Raw genomic sequence first — 18200 nt, forward strand, 5'->3', positions numbered from 1 at the left:
CGTTTGTGACACACATTTTATACATTCCCATACAAACGTATGTAATGTTCTCTTCAAGGTACAATATATTTTTTCTAATTAGAATTTGGTTTATTTAGAATCATTTATAATTCCAGCTCAAATGGTCAGTGAGTTTATAGAGTTCAAACGACTGAATGATACTTTTGAACAACTGAAAACTGAGATGCTTCTGTTGGATGTTTACACTCAGGCCGCCACAGTAAGCGACCGAGCAGCGAACATGGCGGCGCGTCCTCCATACCCTGGGACTCCTCCTCCACCCGGCGCTCCACCAGTCAACCCCCCGAGGTATGCTGGGCCTCAGGCAGGGCAGGGCACACCCATGAGGTTCCCCCAGCAGACCTACCCAGTAAGTGGATCATTTATGTCGGTTTCACTGAAAAAAAATAATGAAATTTTCAGTGGCTTCTTCAGCCGCGGTATTTTTCTCAGCCTCATTTAGGCTGAGTTTGGCTGTCTTTCCCTGGATCTGGCCCATGTCATGACATAAACTTACATTTATCCGTTATTTAGTGGACATTTGTTGAAGATTGGACTGTCTTTTTTAACATTGTGAAAGACAACTAACCTTAACAATGAAGCATGAGCACCATTTCTGCCAGCCCTGTCCTGGGGTACCAATATTTAATGTTGGTATGTAGGAGAGCTCGCATGCGTACATTTTTTCCTTTCCCACAAATGTAACCAAATCATCATAATGGTGCCTTTAAAAATTTGCGGAAATGCATAATTGAAGTTAGCCTATACAACCATGTCAATTTTACAGTTGCAATTGCCTACACGCCACATTTGGTTTTCTGGTTGATCTGGCCCAAAGTTCAATGTGTCACTGGTCATTTTGTCCCTACTACCCTTACTTAACCTATCATTCTAATCAAACCAAAGCTAATCTAACATACAAAACTTGACCTAACCAAATTTATTGTAACCTGATCAGATGACGAGGACGAATAAGTTCTGGGCCCAAATCGACCTGTTTTTCCCAGCTGGTCTAGAACACTGGTGTCAATGAACCAAACCGTATTACCCTTGGAATCATGTTATTTCTGCAGAATTTGTGTTATAACTGAAGCTATGAAACTTAATTGTTGCCATAAAATTTTCAGTATTTGCCAGTGTGGACAATTTTCTTGTTTCAGCTTACACCGGACGTATTTTATTTTAATTTTTTTTTTTTACCATCATTTCCACTGGAAAGTACCGTATCAGTTCTAGAGATGTGATACCCTTCCGCATTATAATTAAATTACAAACCATCTTATGCATGAACCTACTGTTGCCACTTAACGTAGATTCCAAGCAATTCATTTCTGATCCAAACAAATCCTAACCTTACCTTATTCATCGGCACAAAGTTCCTGAGAAGGCAAGAGTAGGGTTGGGAGAATGCTGCTTGCTTTCACTGAGGCCATGGTGAAACTAACTTGTCAGGCAACAACACAGCTGGCATGGCAGAGTAAATGACAAGACTGGTTTTGGCCACCAGCTGGGTAGACTGAATGTTATATTGCTGTTATTATTGATATTTAACAGAGATGCAAAGTTAACTATAGAACACCCATAAAATAACTGTTGATTATGTGCTATATGAGAATAATACCTTAATGGGAGCTGTTTTTTCTTGTGCTTACACACACACACACACACACACACAAACAAGATTGAGAGAATACAAAGAACAGCAACCAAGATGGTCCCCAGTCTGACAGACCTGTCATACAGAGAGAGGCTGGAAAAACTGGATTTGCCTTCCTTAGAGGAAAGGAGAAAAAGGGGAGACATGATTGCAGTGTTCAGGACCATGGTGGGAGTAGATAAAATTGACAAAGAACGTGTCAAGTGGGGTTGGTGGAGGATTAGTGCCCCTCCCTGTAAAACAATTAACTCTAAGCCCTTGGCCACCCCGTCTGGGATACATGGCGTCTGGCAATGAATGAAAAATGAAAAAGATCTGTTTGTATGGGATAAGAGAGCAACAAGAGGACATGGAATGAAATTGAAAAAGTCAAGCTGCTTGAAGGATATCAAGAAATATAGCTTTCCTTACAGAAGTACCGGTATGGACTTATGGAATAGCCTGGACAAAGAGATCGTCCAGTCTAAAAACTTAAACGAGTTTAAAGCTAAATTTGACTTATTGAGAAACAGCGACGGAAACCCACGAGCATAGTACATTCCGTGTATATCACAATTAGGTATATTAGGTAAATACTTAAATATTTGGAATGACTTAGACAAAGAGGTGGTGCATGAGAAAAACATTCATGTGTGTAAAGGTAGACTTGATAAATGTGGATATGGAGACAGGACAACACGAGCATTGCTCAATTCCTGTATACTACAAATAGGTAAATACACACACACACACACACACACACACACACACAGGATTGATATACAGTATGGTTAATAAAAAGTCTGTGACAATTTTAAATAAATGTAGTGTTTCACTTTTTTTTTTTTTTTTTTTTTTTTTTTCACCCCCTTCCACATTGTGGGCTTATAAACTTGTATTTTACATTATGTCCCAGTTCACTCTGTAGGCTGTTTTAGGTACAGTACAATGCAATATTTTTATAATTTCAAACTAAACAAGAAATGCCACATTGGTATTGAGCCAGCCATCATACTGTAAGCCCGACTGCCGCTCTGAATGTGTTTAGGGGTGATTAGAAAGAAATGACAGTGAGTCCATAAACTTTTATTAGCATGAAGAACTATCAAACTATGACTCACATTCCTTCAAAGTACTCCCCTCCAACCTCTATGCAGCGTTCCATTCTCTTTCTCCACATCATGAAGCAAGCGTGGTACTCTGAAGACGGTATACTTCGGAGTTCTGAATTGACGGTCCGTGCCAAGTCTTGGATGCGATGAAATTGCTTCCCAGCGATGGCAGATTTAATTTTTGGAAACAACCAAAAGTCACAGGGAGCCAGGTCAGGGGAGTAGGGTGGGTGGGGGAGCAGAGTTATACCTTGTTGTTCCAGGTACTGCATAGTGAGGCGAGCTTTGTGGGGTGCAGCATTGTCGTGGTGCAGCAAAAGGCGAGACCGACGGCGGGTTGGTGCGGTGTTGGCCTTGTGTTCCAAGACTTGTGGAAGGACCTGGTCTGTGTAGTATTGGGCTGTGATACTGGACTTTTCAGGCATCACATCCATGCATATTGGTCCTTGAGAATTGAAAAAGATGGTGAAAAGGCGCTTCCGGCTGCGAAATCCTTCCTTCAAAATCTGAGGTCGAGGGTCTTCATCGCCCAACCACACCATGTTTGACTGCTTGTCACGGGTTGTGAAGAATGAAATCCAACACTCATCTCCAGTAGCAACATCTGAGAACTGTTTTGGACCATTTGGTTCAAATTCAGCAAGCCAGACACGACACATCCTCACCCGTTCAGCCTTTTGCTCATCAGTCAACAAATGGGGTATCCATCGACAACACTTCTTCCTCAGGTGTAATTGTTCATGCACGATGTCATATGCACTCCCATAACTGATATCAAGCTCCAAGACTAAGAACCTAAGAGTTACAGTTGGATCCTCGTCAATGATGGACCGTGCACGGACAGTTGTTGCTTCGGTCATGGATGTCCGGGGGCGTCCAGAGCGTTGTTCATCTTTCAATTCAGTTTTTCCTGCTGTGAAAGCACGAATCCAGCGGGAAACAGTTTCCAGGGAAGGAGTAGTGTCTGGATAAACTTGTAATAATTCCCCTCGAATCTCTGTTGCTTTCTTTCCCAGTTTCCACCTCGTAAAAATGTAGAACCTGCAGCCTTCTTTTGAGTAATCCATGTTTCTGGCCAGAGAGCAAAAACAAGAGTGAAGCATTCACTCACAACAATAAAACAAGAAAAGTCAGGCATACGTCGACAAGTTCAAACTCGTAAGGACAGGCATCTCTGCACTCTCCTTGCTCCCCTACCTCCCATCATTCAAGGTTTTCATGTTATAGCACGAACTGTCATTACTTTCTGATCACCCTTCGTAATATTCATTAAGTAGGAATCCCCTATGGGATTGAGGCATCTGGCAATAGATAGATAAATTGATTTCTTTATTACAATGTAGAAAGGTAGATCTTAATTGCATCCAACTAAGAGACTGAAATTAGTGTGCAGTATCTGGTGTTGAGGTGTATACAGTATACTGTATTAACTACCTGAAAACGGTAGCAACGGTAACTGGTGCAGTATTACTGTATAGTATTGTATCATTACTTTATTGCATGTTTTGCTTAATTTTCATCTTTTATTTATGGGAAAGTTTTTAGGATAGAGGGTCGAGACGGATAGTAACACAATATCCGGCTCGATGTCGAATAGTGAGGCTATAGGGGGTACTACGCAGTATCTGGTGCTTCACGTTATGTGGTGTATGGCTTGGCTGAATTATGCTGGATAATTGAGAGTTTACTGTGTAAGAATGTTCTCCATACCCCCCCCCCCTTTTTTTTTTTTTTTTTTTTTTTTTTTTTTTTTTTTTTGTAAGGAGGATGAGTGGGGATATTCTCCAGTTCTTGTCTCCATCTTTTTACTGCATTATCTATTAGCTATTGTGTTTTTTGTAGACATATGTGTTACTTTAAGCAGCATAAGCATCATACCATTTCAGTTCTTCCTGATACTTTTTATATTTTTGTGGTTATTTTTTTGGATTAGTAAATGAATGTTTCACATTGTTTCATTTGGTACCATTTTTAGTCATGTTCCTTCTGCTGTATTGAGTTTCTCAAGTGTATTGGTGGACACTTACCCCAACGTGCATCCTAGTTGGCATTTAGTACTACAGGCGGGTCCCGATCTTTTGAGCTAATCAGGAGCAAGGATTTTGCTCGTTAGCCAATTTCTCTTTAAACGAAGTGAACTTATGGGAAAAATAGGGTTCGGGAGCAAGGCCTCCGATCAACCTCCCCCAAAACTGAGTTTCTGATCATTTTAAGCTGGAATAAGGGGTTAATACAAGAGGGTAATACACCTGAAATATAAAAACAGCATTAATATAAGCAGAATAACATAAATTGTAGGTAAAATAGGGATGGGGTGAACAACCAGCCAAGTAACCTCCACCGACCACCAACACCTGTGACAGTTTTAAGCAGGACTAAAGGGTTAATACACATGATATACAGAAACCCCTGTCTTGATTCTTATAAGTTGGAATTTTGGGGGGTTTTACCTGCTCGTTAAACAGGCAATGGCGCAAATTTCAAGACCTCATATTAGCGAATTCTCGTTAAGTGATTGCTCGTTAACCGGGACTTGCCTGTACTTAAATTAATACTTTAACCAATCCTAGCAAGTCAGTGTAATCAAACCAAGAGTGTAATGGTGGACACGTACTACAACATACCTCCCGGTCGGCTTTTAGTACCTCTTAAACTTTGATTTTAACCTTACCTAACCGAACCATACCCATCAATTAAACCTAACTAAGATTCAAGTACGTTTTAAGTAGGTCCGCCAGTACAAATATCAGTGAGACATAAGGAACATGGTGAGGATAACAACAGGGGGGAAATCAACATAAAGCAGTTGTTTACTGCCATGAAAATGGTCAGAAAAAATAAGCTACAGAAAACGAACTGGAGAAATTTGAATGGAATTGGCGAGGTTCTTTTCCTTAAAGTAAAACATAAATTCCCCCTCCCTTTGTGTGTGTGTGTATATGTATGTGTGTGTGGTGTATATGTGTGTGTGTGTGTATTTACCTATTTGTAGTATACAGGAATTGAGCAATGCTCATGTTGTCCTGTCTCCATATCCACATTTATCAAGTCTACCTTTACACACATGAATGTTTTTCTCATGCATCACCTCTCTGTCTAAGTCATTCCAAATATTTAAGTATTTACCTAATATACCTAATTGTGATATACACGGAATGTACTATGCTCGTGGGTTTCCGTCGCTGTTTCTCAATAAGTCAAATTTAGCTTTAAACTCGTTTAAGTTTTTAGACTGGACGATCTCTTTGTCCAGGCTATTCCATAAGTCTATACTTCTGTAAGGAAAGCTATATTTCTTGATATCCTTCAAGCGGCTTGACTTTTTCAATTTCATTCCGTGTCCTCTTGTTGCTCTCTTATCCCATACAAACAGATCTTCTTTGTCAATTTTATCTACTCCCACCATGGTCCTGAACACTGCAATCATTTCTCCCCTCTTTCTCCTTTCCTCTAAGGAAGGCAAATCCAGTTTTTCCAGCCTCTCTCTGTATGACAGGTCTGTCAGACTGGGGACCATCTTGGTTGCTGTTCTTTGTATTCTCTCAATCTTGTTTATATGTTTCTTTTTGTGTGGGGACCACACTACCGCTGCATATTCTAACCTGGGGCGGATCATTGCCACTATCAATTTTTTCATCATCTCCTCATCCATATAATGAAATGCTACTCTTATGTTAGTCAAGAGTTTATAAGTCTCTTCAACTATCTTGTTAATGTGCTTTTCTGGTGACAAACTATCTTGGACCAGCACTCCCAAATCTTTCTCTTCTCTCCTTTTTGTGATTAATTCATTACCCAATAAATAATTCAGTGATGGCCTCCTGGTACTATTACCCATTTCCAATGTTTTACATTTCTTTACATTAAATTTCATTTCCCACATCCGGCTCCAATTGTGTATCCTATCCAAATCCTCCTGCAGTATTTTACAATCCTCCTCAACCTCTACCTTCCTCAAGATCTTTACATCATCAGCAAACAGACTTGCATAACTGTTCACTTCATCTACCATATCATTTACGTAAATCAGGAACATTACTGGTGCCAACACCGAGCCTTGAGGGACTCCACTTGTTACTTCCCTCCATCCAGACATCCTATCCTTTATTACTGTTCTCATTTGTCTGTCTCTCAAAAAATCTTTCATCCATTCCAGAAGTTTCCCCTTCAGTCTTCCTATATATTCTAGTTTCCACATTAGTCTCTTATGAGGTACCTTGTCAAAGGCCTTCTCTAAGTACACACAATCCACCCAACCATCTCTCTCCTGTACCACGTCAATCGCTCTTGAGTAAAAGCTCAACAAGTTAGAAACACATGACCTTCCACTTCTGAATCCAAACTGACATTCAGCCAAAATATTCATCTCTTCCAGATATTTTATCCATCTGTCTTTCAGGATTCTCTCACACAATTTTGCGACCATGATGGTTAGAGACACTGGTCTATAATTCAGGGGTTCTTCCCTGTTTCCTCCCTTGTAGATTGGTACCACATTTGCCCTCTTCCATTCTTGTGGCACTTTCCCCTCTTCCAGTGAGCATACAATTAAACTGTGAATTTTATCCGCCAGTTGTTCTCTGCATTCCTTCAGTACCCAATTAGAAATTCCATCAGGTCCTGGGGCTTTCCTTACATCTTGAGTTTCCAGTAATTTATACACTTCCTGTACCTCCACTTTTGTATCTTTTATCACCGGAACATTTCTAATCACTCCCTCCCCTTCCACAAACTCCTTTTCTTTAGTGAAAACTGACTGGAAACGTTTGTTCATTATTTCTGCTTGCATTGCCGCATCCTTAAAGACCTCTCCTTCTACTCTCAGTTTGGTGATTCCTTCCTTTTGTTTCAGTTTGCCATTAACAAATCTATAAAACAGTTTGGGTTCATCCTTGCATTTGTCTATTATACCTTTTTCAAAATTCCTTTCTTCTTCTCTACGTATTCTTGTGTATTCATTTCTTGTTCTTTTATATTCTTCCTTTGTTCTGTTGTTACCTCTCTTTCTCCAATTGTTCCACACCTTATCTCTCTCTTTTTTTGCTATCATACACCTTCTATTAAACCACTCCTTTTTCCTGTTTTCTTTCCCTCATACTCTTGGTACAAATTTTTCCATCCCCAAATTATAGAGGTCTAGAAAGATATCCCACATCCTCTGTATCTCTCTTGTTTCTCTGAATTTTCTCCAATCCGCATTTTCAAAAAAGTTTCTCAATCCTGTAAAATTTGCTTTCCCAAAGTTGTATCTTCCCAGTCTATGAAGCTCATCTCTTGACTCGACGTTCCCTGTTAACATCTGGAACTCATTGACCACATGATCACTTTTTCCTAAAGGACAAAGATATTTCAGTGATTCTGTTACATCGGGTTCTTTGGTGAACAGTAAATTTAACCTTGCTGGTGTGTCCTCACCTCGAAACCGTGTCTCTTCTTTGACCCATTGCGACATCACATCATTCATTATTATATTTAATAACATAGTGCCCCATGAATCCTCGCCGCCTCCCGAGTACCATTCCTCCCAGTTCACCTCTTTACAGTTAAAGTCTATCTATCTATCTATCTATAGCCTGACGCCCTAATCCCGCAAAGGGTGGCTGCAGATAAAACGCCTCCAAGTCGCTCTGTCACCCACCATTTGACTACCCTCCCCCCAACTCACCCCCCCCCCTCCCTCATATACCTCTCAACTCCATCCCTCCACCTCATCCTCGGTCTACCTCTCCCTCTCCCTCCCTCCACCTCACCTACATACACCCTCTTAGTCAGTCTTTCATTCTCCATTCTCTTCACATGTCCAAACCACCTCAGTGTATTTCTCCTAATCTTCTCAACCACATCCACATCCACCCCACAGCGTCACCCACTAAAATTATATTATTGCTTTTCTCAATTATTTTTTGCAAATAGCTAGCCATGTCTGACATCTCATGGTATTCGTCATCCTTCCATGCTCTCGTCTTTGGGGGAACATACACTACCGCCATATCTCTCTTAACATTCTCTCCAGTTTCTAATTTCATATATATCACTTCAGCCCTGCCTTCTCCCATTTCCACAGTATCTACATTTATGTTGTTCTTCACTGCTATCATCACTCCTCCTCCCTTTTTTTCTTTCCTGTCTTTTCTCCACAGTTTGTATTTACCATCTCCCAAATGAACATCAGTATCTTCTCTTAATTTGGTCTCAACAAAGCACATGACATCAGGTTCATGTTCTCTCAAGAAATCGTTAATTTCGATCCTTGTCGATATGAAACCATCAACATTAGTATATATCACCTTCAAATTATTTTTGATGTTTTTAATACCCTCATCTCTCCTACTCTCTATCCGTACCACTTCCTCAGCTTCTGATCTTTCACAGCCATCCCCTTTAGTTTCCTTCACTTCTATTTCCTAAAATACCACTTCCTTACTTTCATATCCAATACTCTCCAAAAAAAAAGTATTACATTCGTCCTCTGTCCTCTTATCATTTTTTCCCTTTACTTCTTCCTTTAATGATATTAAAACTTCTCTTTCTTCTTCATTCAGATTTTCTTATTATAATATTTTCCATCCCCGCCTCTTTGCTTAATTTCCAGGTCACTTTAAGTATCTCATTTATTACACTTTCTGATGTAAACTTGACTCTCACTGGTCTTGTTTCCCCTTTCTTATAAGGCCCTATCCTCCTTACTTCCTAAATTTCTTTTACCCACATGTCTCCTTCGGGGTCAATCTTGCCTAATACTGTATTCCTCTCACCAGGTTCATGTCTCTCTCGAGTCTTACGAACCTAACCTTTTCTTCCTCTTCCCTGTTTCCAAATATTACTACACATCTGTTCCTTTCTGCAGTTTCTCTCACTATTTTCTCTTTTTTCTTCAGTATTTTCACTACATTTTCTTCCATTTTTTTTCTTGTTCATTTCCCTTTCTTCCTGGATGATCTCTTAAGCTGACCACTTCTTTCTGTTCTTCTTCTACGTGTGCCCACTTTGCCTTATGCTCTTCTAATACATTACTCACCTTCTCCGTTTTATTAGTACTCTCTTCTAGTTTCCTCCTCAATTCAGCATTTTCCCGCTTCAAATTTCTAATTTCTTCATTCGCTGTTTCATTGGATTGGATCAGACTCTGTATGGTAGTATCCGTATTTTCAGACACATCCTTTATCACTAGATTCCCTACTTTCTTTTCAAGTTCACTAATCCTCATAATTAATGTTTTAACCAGGTCCATGACATTGGTATTTGTATCAAATCCTTGAAATTCGAGTCCCTCATTGTTTACATTTTCGGCCATGTTTGATGTTAAGTACCAAAACAGCTGTTACTGAAAAAACTACAAACATTCATGTATACTCTAGCCAATAAATCTTTACATTTTTGGTAGTCTATTAACTTTCATTATTTTAAATTTAAGACAAGACCTTAGAAGACAGGACAGACAAAATTCCTGAAACTACTTAAGGTTAGCAGCGATAGCTGGGACGTCTGCTCTCTCCAGCTATTCGTGTGTGTGCGTGTGTGCGTCATGAGAAAGAGAGAGAGAATCATAGCCAGATGCCTTAATCCTGTAACACAAACAAATCACTTATGTCATTCTTGTTACCTGCCTTCAATCTGCCTTTTCCTCTCTCATCCACATCTTCACCCCATCACACCATTGTGAAGGCAATTATTAACATGTGGTACAGTACCCTCCAGTAGGTATGGGTCCTGCTGGGAGTCCTGCCCCTCCTGGGATGCAGCGTCCTCCCGGACCTCCTGGCCCTCAGCAGTACAGTGGCGGGATGGTGCGTCCACCCTCCATCCCACAGACACCTGGATCAAAACGGCCAGCATCATCGAGTTCATCCAAGAGGTGTGTTGATGACCTGTGGATGTTCACTGATTGACCCATGTTTTAGGTGGCATGGAAGGCTTTGTACCACACAAGACCTTCAGTAGAATTATATATTCTATAGTTTATTCATGCTTCCTTCAGGTGCCATTTTTAAAACTTTGGAGTGACTTTCTGAGCTATAGTAGTGATTATAGCTTCATTAACCTGTTTGGTACCAGAGGTGTGTGAAAAGTAAAATTAGGTTACTTAGTGATTGCATGGACAACACATTACAGTAATATTTATCAGTGGCATGAAGAAATTAATGTAAATTGTCACTGTTAAAAGGATGGATAATATTTATCATTGGAATTAAGAAATTAATGTAAATTATCACTATTAAAAGGATAGAAATTACATATTGGTACAGGTCTTAATGTTTAATACACAGTGAGATCACTTAGGAAGAAATGCTACAAAGCCATCTGTCCCACCTAAAATATAATTCATTGTACTATCATAGGCTAAAGTTTGCCAACAACCCCCTGCCAGCATTTGCTTTCTGCCTTCAGTATTTCTCATACTGTCTTAAACATCAGGGAGTGTCCTTTTCTTTGATGTCCTCTAATGTTATTTACTTTTTATAGCTATAACATAAAAATGTTGCATTCTATTGCTGCAGCCAGCAGGGAAATGTCAGTTAGTTTTGATTGTGATAGTACATTAAATTGTCATCATTAGTTGCCTCTTGACATTTTTATGATGTTAATCCTGTCTGATGATGTATTTCTTACGGTTTTCTTGCAAACACTGCGTAGTTTGAGGCTTTTTTTTTTGTTTTTTTCCAATTGTATATTTGTCCCAAAATGAGAAATAACCTATAGTCTGTTAGCAGCAGGAATAAAGTTAAAAAATACATCAGACTGAAGGGGTTAGGCCCATGGCAGGTTTGAAAACAGTTGTCTTTTAAAGTACTGTTACAGCTGTCAGTTTGAGGTTAGTTACTGGGGTGGTTATGGCCCAAGGCTCATTTGAATTTAAACCAAAAGCCTATTATCCCCTTGTAGGGCGTACAGGAATTGTGGGATGTTTGTGCTGTATATTAGTGCTAGTACGTGAAGTCTTGCATTACAGGTGTGACATTGCTCCATGGCATCAGATTCTGTTGACTAATAATTAACGTAATGAATATATTAACCCTTTGAACCAAGGTGATGGCACTTTTAATTTGTTATTCCTGCCACCAGATTATTTTCATCAACATAGGAAAGGCCTCTTGTACTTCAGCAGTGTATTAGGGCTATATCCAACCCCACCATTTTGAGAAATCACATGTGCTGAGTAAATTGCAAACTGACATGAAATGAGATTACCAGACTCAGAGGGTTAGCCCTTTCTGTCTGAGGACATGTATAATTTATTCTGGCTGCCAGAAACAAAAATTGCCATGAAAGGGATGAGGCTTCTGAGACTGGCTTAGAAAGATGGTATTCTGGCACAGTCTTCAGCATGAAACTTTTCTGCTGTTGGTAGGTAGTTTTATTAAGCTTAGGAGGACTTGTGCTGAAGGAGTTAAGGATTATAACACCAGCATTTGTGTGAGTAAATTATTTAGCTGTTGGGTTTATTATACACAATATGAAACCTTGTCCCTTCTTTCTGTGTGTTGGCGTGACAGTGGAGGCGGCGGGGGTGGGGCTGCCCCTCCCCCAGGCAGCCAGGTGCCCTCTGAATACCAACACACCAGCTCAAAGAAGAAAAAGAAGCTTGCTGAGAAAATCCTCCCACAGAAGGTGCAGTATATAGGATAGAGATGTAAAATGTTGGAGGTTAAGTTTTTTCACATAATTCTTAGTTGTGTGCAACCCAAGTGCAAACTGTCATGCATGAATATACTTCTCTCATTTCCAGTAAATAGTCCATGTAAATGTCATATACATATTGTACATAAACAAGAAGGTAATCTGCTTATCATAATATCCCAATCCTAATTCCCATGTAACCCTCCGCCGTAATTGCTGTCTTCACCCGGCATACTGACCTGACAGTTCCCCCTCTCGTAGTATGAGGGATGGTGTATGTTTTATTGCCACGTCCAAACTATTCACTCTTTGTGATTTGTTTGTATACTGATGATCACATAAACCCAATGTGATAGCATCATCATCCAATCCAACATGATGTTACTACTGTATTGTAAAAAAATATATATATATATATATATATATATATATATATATATATATATATATATATATATATATATATATATATATATATATATATATATATATATATATATATATATATATATATATATATATATATATATATATATATATATATATATACATATATATATATATATATATATATATATATATATATATATATATATATGGAGCCTCTGTGGTACAGTAGTGAAGCGTGCATTTTCGTACACTGAAGAACGAGGGTTCGCGCCATTCCAGGGTAATAAACTTTAGGAGCGTTCTTCTGGCCACGTACTGCATTGGTGGACATCAGGGGTGCTGTGGTTGAACCAGTGTCGCATACTACAAAGTATGGTTGCACCCAGTCAGCTTTCACAGGCCGATTACACTTGGTTCATAGACTACACACACATCCAAAGCCACTCCAACACTACAATACACTTACAAGCACTTCTCACCCTACATACAATCTCTACCAGACAGCCTAAGCCACTTGGTAGAAATACATTGGCTGTATCGTCCCCGCTGCAGTTGGGATAGGCCGGTCCTGCAGTGGACATTCAAACGGCTGATGAGATATGATTATATATATATATAATATACAGTAAAACCTCTACAACTCTGCATTATACATGTGCAAGCCTTGCCGAGTTGTAGGGATGAACTTTAAGTTCCCCCCCAGCACACACACACACACAGGAAAAATGGAAAAAAAATTAAAAGTTTTTACAATAAACAGTAAAAGCTGCCTTACCATAATTCCATGCAGTCATAGGGTGTATTCCAGGCATGGAGGAGGACTTTTGGGAGTTTTTGGAGGTGTTAGGGGGGGCTCAAGATCAGTTTTGGGCACACCTTTACTGTACTGTACTTGTCACTGTACACTACGTAAAGCGCAATTAACACTATAAAGTCTGTTACTGTAATGTATTTATCACTTGTACTATACTGGGGAACTAAACACTAAAACCTTAAACATTATTGTACAACTCTGCATCTTACGGAGTTGGGGGGATTTTTACTGACTCTTTCTCTCACTGTGCATTTTTGGGAATTTTTGAATTCTGATTTTTTAAATGAATATTTCGGAGCCTTCCCGAGTTGTAGAGGTTTCCGACTTAAACGATGCCGAATTGTAGAGGTTATACTGTGTATATATATATATATATATATATATATATATACACACACACACACACACACACACATACACTGTACATACAATCATCATTATCATCCAGACCTCCTTTTCCACCCTAGGGCAGGGTGAGGAGTAGCTGTGTCCAGACAGCCCAAATTTGCCCAATCCAATGGGCCCCGGAATCCTGGCTCTATCGGATATGCCAAAAAGATCCACCACGTTCTGTAGCTTCACATTGACATACTGTATCTAATAGAGTTGGCCCGGACGCTGTCACGTTAAAAAGGGGTGCCAAATCCCTGATCATGCACTTCTCCTCACAACATTCATCCAGCCAGCTCGATCTCGTCAGTCCCCTAGCCTCACCGACTTCCAAACCTCTCCTCCTCACACATTTATCCACCATATCTCCCCACCTTCTCCTTGGCCTACCTTGCCTCCTCCCTCCTTCAGGTTCACTCAGAAGTACCTTTTTCACCACTCTGCTGTTATCCATTCTCTCCACATGACCATACCATCTCAGTACACTCTCTTCAATTCTGGTGTCCACCAACTTCCTCACTCCACATCTTTCATGAATCATTATTTCGTATCCTATCCACCCTCTGTACTCCACAAACATTCCCCAGCAGTCCCATCTCCACCGCTATTACTCTTGACTTTTCATTTATATGCCACACCGTAGTCTCACATCCATATGTTAAAGTTGGCACTAACACTCCTTCATGGAAGCCTTGTGCAGCTGCAGCACTCAAGTCTGTTTCTTATCAAGGCCTTCATTGCACCAGCTACTTTCCCTTCCTTGTGTCACTGAACTTTCAACATCTTTTGCACATTTTCCTCTCTTTCTATCACTGTACACAGGTATTTGAACTCTCTCACCAGTTCCTGTCTTTCTCCATTCACTGTAACATCGCACTACAAATCACATTCTCTCTCAATAACCATCACTTTATACATTTAAGGCACAACGCTCACAGACGTCAGCAAAACTCTGCACTAGCCTACCAAGTTCTTGTCTGGTGCTTGCAAGCAGTACTGCATCATCAGCATACAATAAATTTGAGATATTCCATCTATCACCATTCATTACTATTGCCATCCCTCTCTTCATTACTAGTGTTTTTACTTCTCTTATCACCCCATCCATATATATATTGAACAACCATGGGACATCACACAACCTTGTCTCACACCCACACCGATCATGAACCATTCACATAGATGCCCATATATATATATATATATATATATATATATATATATCTTAAATATAGATATATATACTGTATGTATATAGATGGATGGATAGATAGATAGATATCACTTTAAAAGTCCTATTATTCGGCATCTATGGGACCAGGCTGATGCCGAGAAGTTGGATTTGCCGAATAATCGAAACACCTACCCACTTAGTACCTTATATGTATTGATGAACACTCTCATTACCACTTATGGTATTACGAATGTGTTTGGAGAGAGTACCGTTTACTGTACAGTACTGTAATCAATACGGTACTATACTCGAATCTGAAATCTATATAAATTAATGAGCATATACAAATGTGATGACACAGTGGGCCTACAAGTCACAGTAACACTTCCTGGATGGCCGAAATGATACAGAATATTACCTACCAGCTTAGTACATAATTTGTATTGGGGAGCACTGTCATCATTACTTATATTATTACAAATGTGTTTGGAGTGAGTACTGTATACAATACTGTACTCTCTCAAACGCAAAATAAAATAGTTGGAAAAATACATATTATTACATAAACTGGAGGAATATGAATTGGTAAGGTCTTTCTGATGAAAGTTAAGTGTACTTTTAGTGCTCATTCTTATGGTTGTTTTTGTGCTTATATGTGAAAGAGAGTCTTGATGCAAACAGTAATGTATTCCATTAACCCCTTAATAACCCTCGGCATTGAACAACCTTTTACAGTACCGGTATCAGTGATGTGGAGTTAGAGTGAGCAATAAAAAACCATGAACAATTATGGAAAGGGAACGAAGGTCACTAGTATGTTTACACGACTGTACGGTACAATTCTAAGCAGTCAGGCGGTCGCTTAATCTCGGATGTTTTCTCCCATTTGGTAGATGTACTGTAACTTTATCAATTCTTCCATGAATCATAGCATGGGTTTAGGAAGCTAAATAACACATTGCTAGGTGCGCCAAACAATTCTTTTCACATTTTTCGGAAAATAAAATGGAAGAAATTTAATCCATCTTTAAGTATGTAGAGTAAGTTTCTTCCATTCACTGAAATCAATTTAATTTTCTTAAAGATGTGAAGAGAATTGTCTGGCTCACCTAGCAATGTATTACTTAGCTTCCTAGACTTATGCTGCAATTCGCTATGATTCTCTGAAGAATTGATAAAATTACTGTGGATTTACCAAATGGACGAAAACATCTGTGATTAAGCGACCGCCTGACTGCTTGGAATCATAGCGTACAGTCGTGAAAACATACCAGTGACTTTCGTTCCCTTCCCAATGCCAGGGATTATTAAGGGGTTAATGAAATGCATTACTGTTTGCATCAAGACTCTCTCTTTCTCATATAAGCACAAAAACGAACAAAAGAATGAGTGCTAAAAGTACCTTTATCTTTCATCCAAAAGACCTTACCAATTCGTATTCCTCCAGTTTATTTTATGTATTTTCTGACACTAGGTTAAGTTAGGTTTGGTTAATTGTTAGGTACAGTTAAACTCGGTTAGGTTAGGTTTAGTTAAACACTTAGGACAGTCCCTTCCACCATTATGCTGAGGAATCAAAGTTCAAGAGCTGGCACAGCCGTACAACTAAAAACAACAGGGAAACGACAAGCAACGTTTATTTATGGGTAATGCGTTACAGCATCAGTGGTTCATGGGCTACGCAATTACCGGTAAATGTCATTTTCAGGAAGGCGTCAAGAATTAGTGAGGGGGCGTGGAATGTAACCCTCGCTAATTTCTGGGTGGTTACTGTATTGTATGATACTGTGCAAAATTGTAATCAATACAGTACTATATCTGAATCTGAAAATTATAGAAGCTAGTGAGCATGTACAAGTGTAATAAAACAGTAGGCCTCCAAGTCACAAGTAACATTTCCTGGACTGCCAAGATGATTCCAGACATCTGCCAAACAATCAAAGACTTTCATAAACGGGACTATTTCTCAAAACTGCCGAAATATCGAATCTACCGAATAATCAACTGCCGAACAATAGGACTTTACTGTGTGTGTATATATACAGTATATATATATATATATATATATATATATATATATATATATATATATATGTATATAAAATAGCTCATAAGTTTACATATGTTATGCTAAAGTACCGGGTACTGCTTCCCTGGTAACTAAAGTACACATTGGCTTGAAAATAATGTCATGCACAGGCATCTCGAAATTATCGAATCTTGAATTTGGCTCTTTCTTGTATTTTGTTTTTTTTCTTGGAAGGAACAGTTTGTGGGTTTGTGGCCTTTGGTTTGTCCTTCCTAGCATTAAAAAAAAAAAAAAAAGTTGATTTTGGCCGATAAATAGTGGTCCAATGATGTCGATAAAATAGCAATACGTGATGGTGCACCCCAAGGTAGACACACCCAGGTGAAGCCAGGCCATATGCAAGAGATAGGAATGAAAGAAGAGATAATGGAGAAGGAAGAGGATGTAAAGTATGATAAGAAAATAAACAAACGGAAAGCCATTAAAGAAAGAAAAAAAAAAAAAAAAAAAGAGAGAGAGAGAGGAAAAGAATTGAATGTGATGCATGATGTCCAACAAATCCTGGATGCACATCCACTTACTCTTCCACACTAGGCAGAACGTTAGGTCTAGCATCTCCAAATGGATCAGATGGAATCGTGAAGCATGTGGAAACGTCTGATAGGAATGGTGACCCTGAACCACTTGTTGCTGGGAGTGTGGCATCGCTAAGCTGTCTACTAATTTCTTCCTCCTGCCTCTCACTCACATCAACCTTGCTATCATTTTCAGAATCTTAGTCAGCATCACTGTTGTCTACTGACACATCAGACAGTGTTGCATCATCATGATATATTTAAATCACTAGCATCACGACAAATAAACCCATTATCACTATCAGAATCTACCAGAGGCGCCATGAGAGAAAAATACTGTATTCTGGGCACCTTCACTCGTGGTAGTGCGTGGTAACTGTGACTCTTTGCGCCAAGGGGTGTAATTGTTGCCATATGTCTCTGGAAGATATAGTACAATATCTGTAGAAATACCAGTACAGT

At 39.3% G+C, this 18200-nt stretch overlaps 1 protein-coding gene across 1 annotated transcript in view; it reads left to right on the forward strand.

Annotated features, from left to right (window-relative positions):
* The first annotated feature begins 236 nt into the window (after positions 1-236).
* The window catches only part of Bap60 (Brahma-associated protein 60), a 55654-nt gene continuing 37690 nt past the window's right edge, over positions 237-18200 (forward strand). The window contains exons 1-3 of the mRNA XM_080270736.1: positions 237-370; positions 10437-10603; positions 12243-12357. Of these exons, the coding sequence (XP_080126862.1) occupies positions 242-370; positions 10437-10603; positions 12243-12357 (411 nt within the window). The 5' untranslated portion in view covers positions 237-241. The remainder of the gene's footprint in view (positions 371-10436; positions 10604-12242; positions 12358-18200) is intronic.

The sequence above is a fragment of the Coenobita brevimanus genome, chromosome 42, assembly GCF_032717465.1.
Source record: "Coenobita brevimanus isolate Jiangsu-jjx chromosome 42, ASM3271746v2, whole genome shotgun sequence".
NCBI lineage: Eukaryota > Metazoa > Arthropoda > Malacostraca > Decapoda > Coenobitidae > Coenobita > Coenobita brevimanus.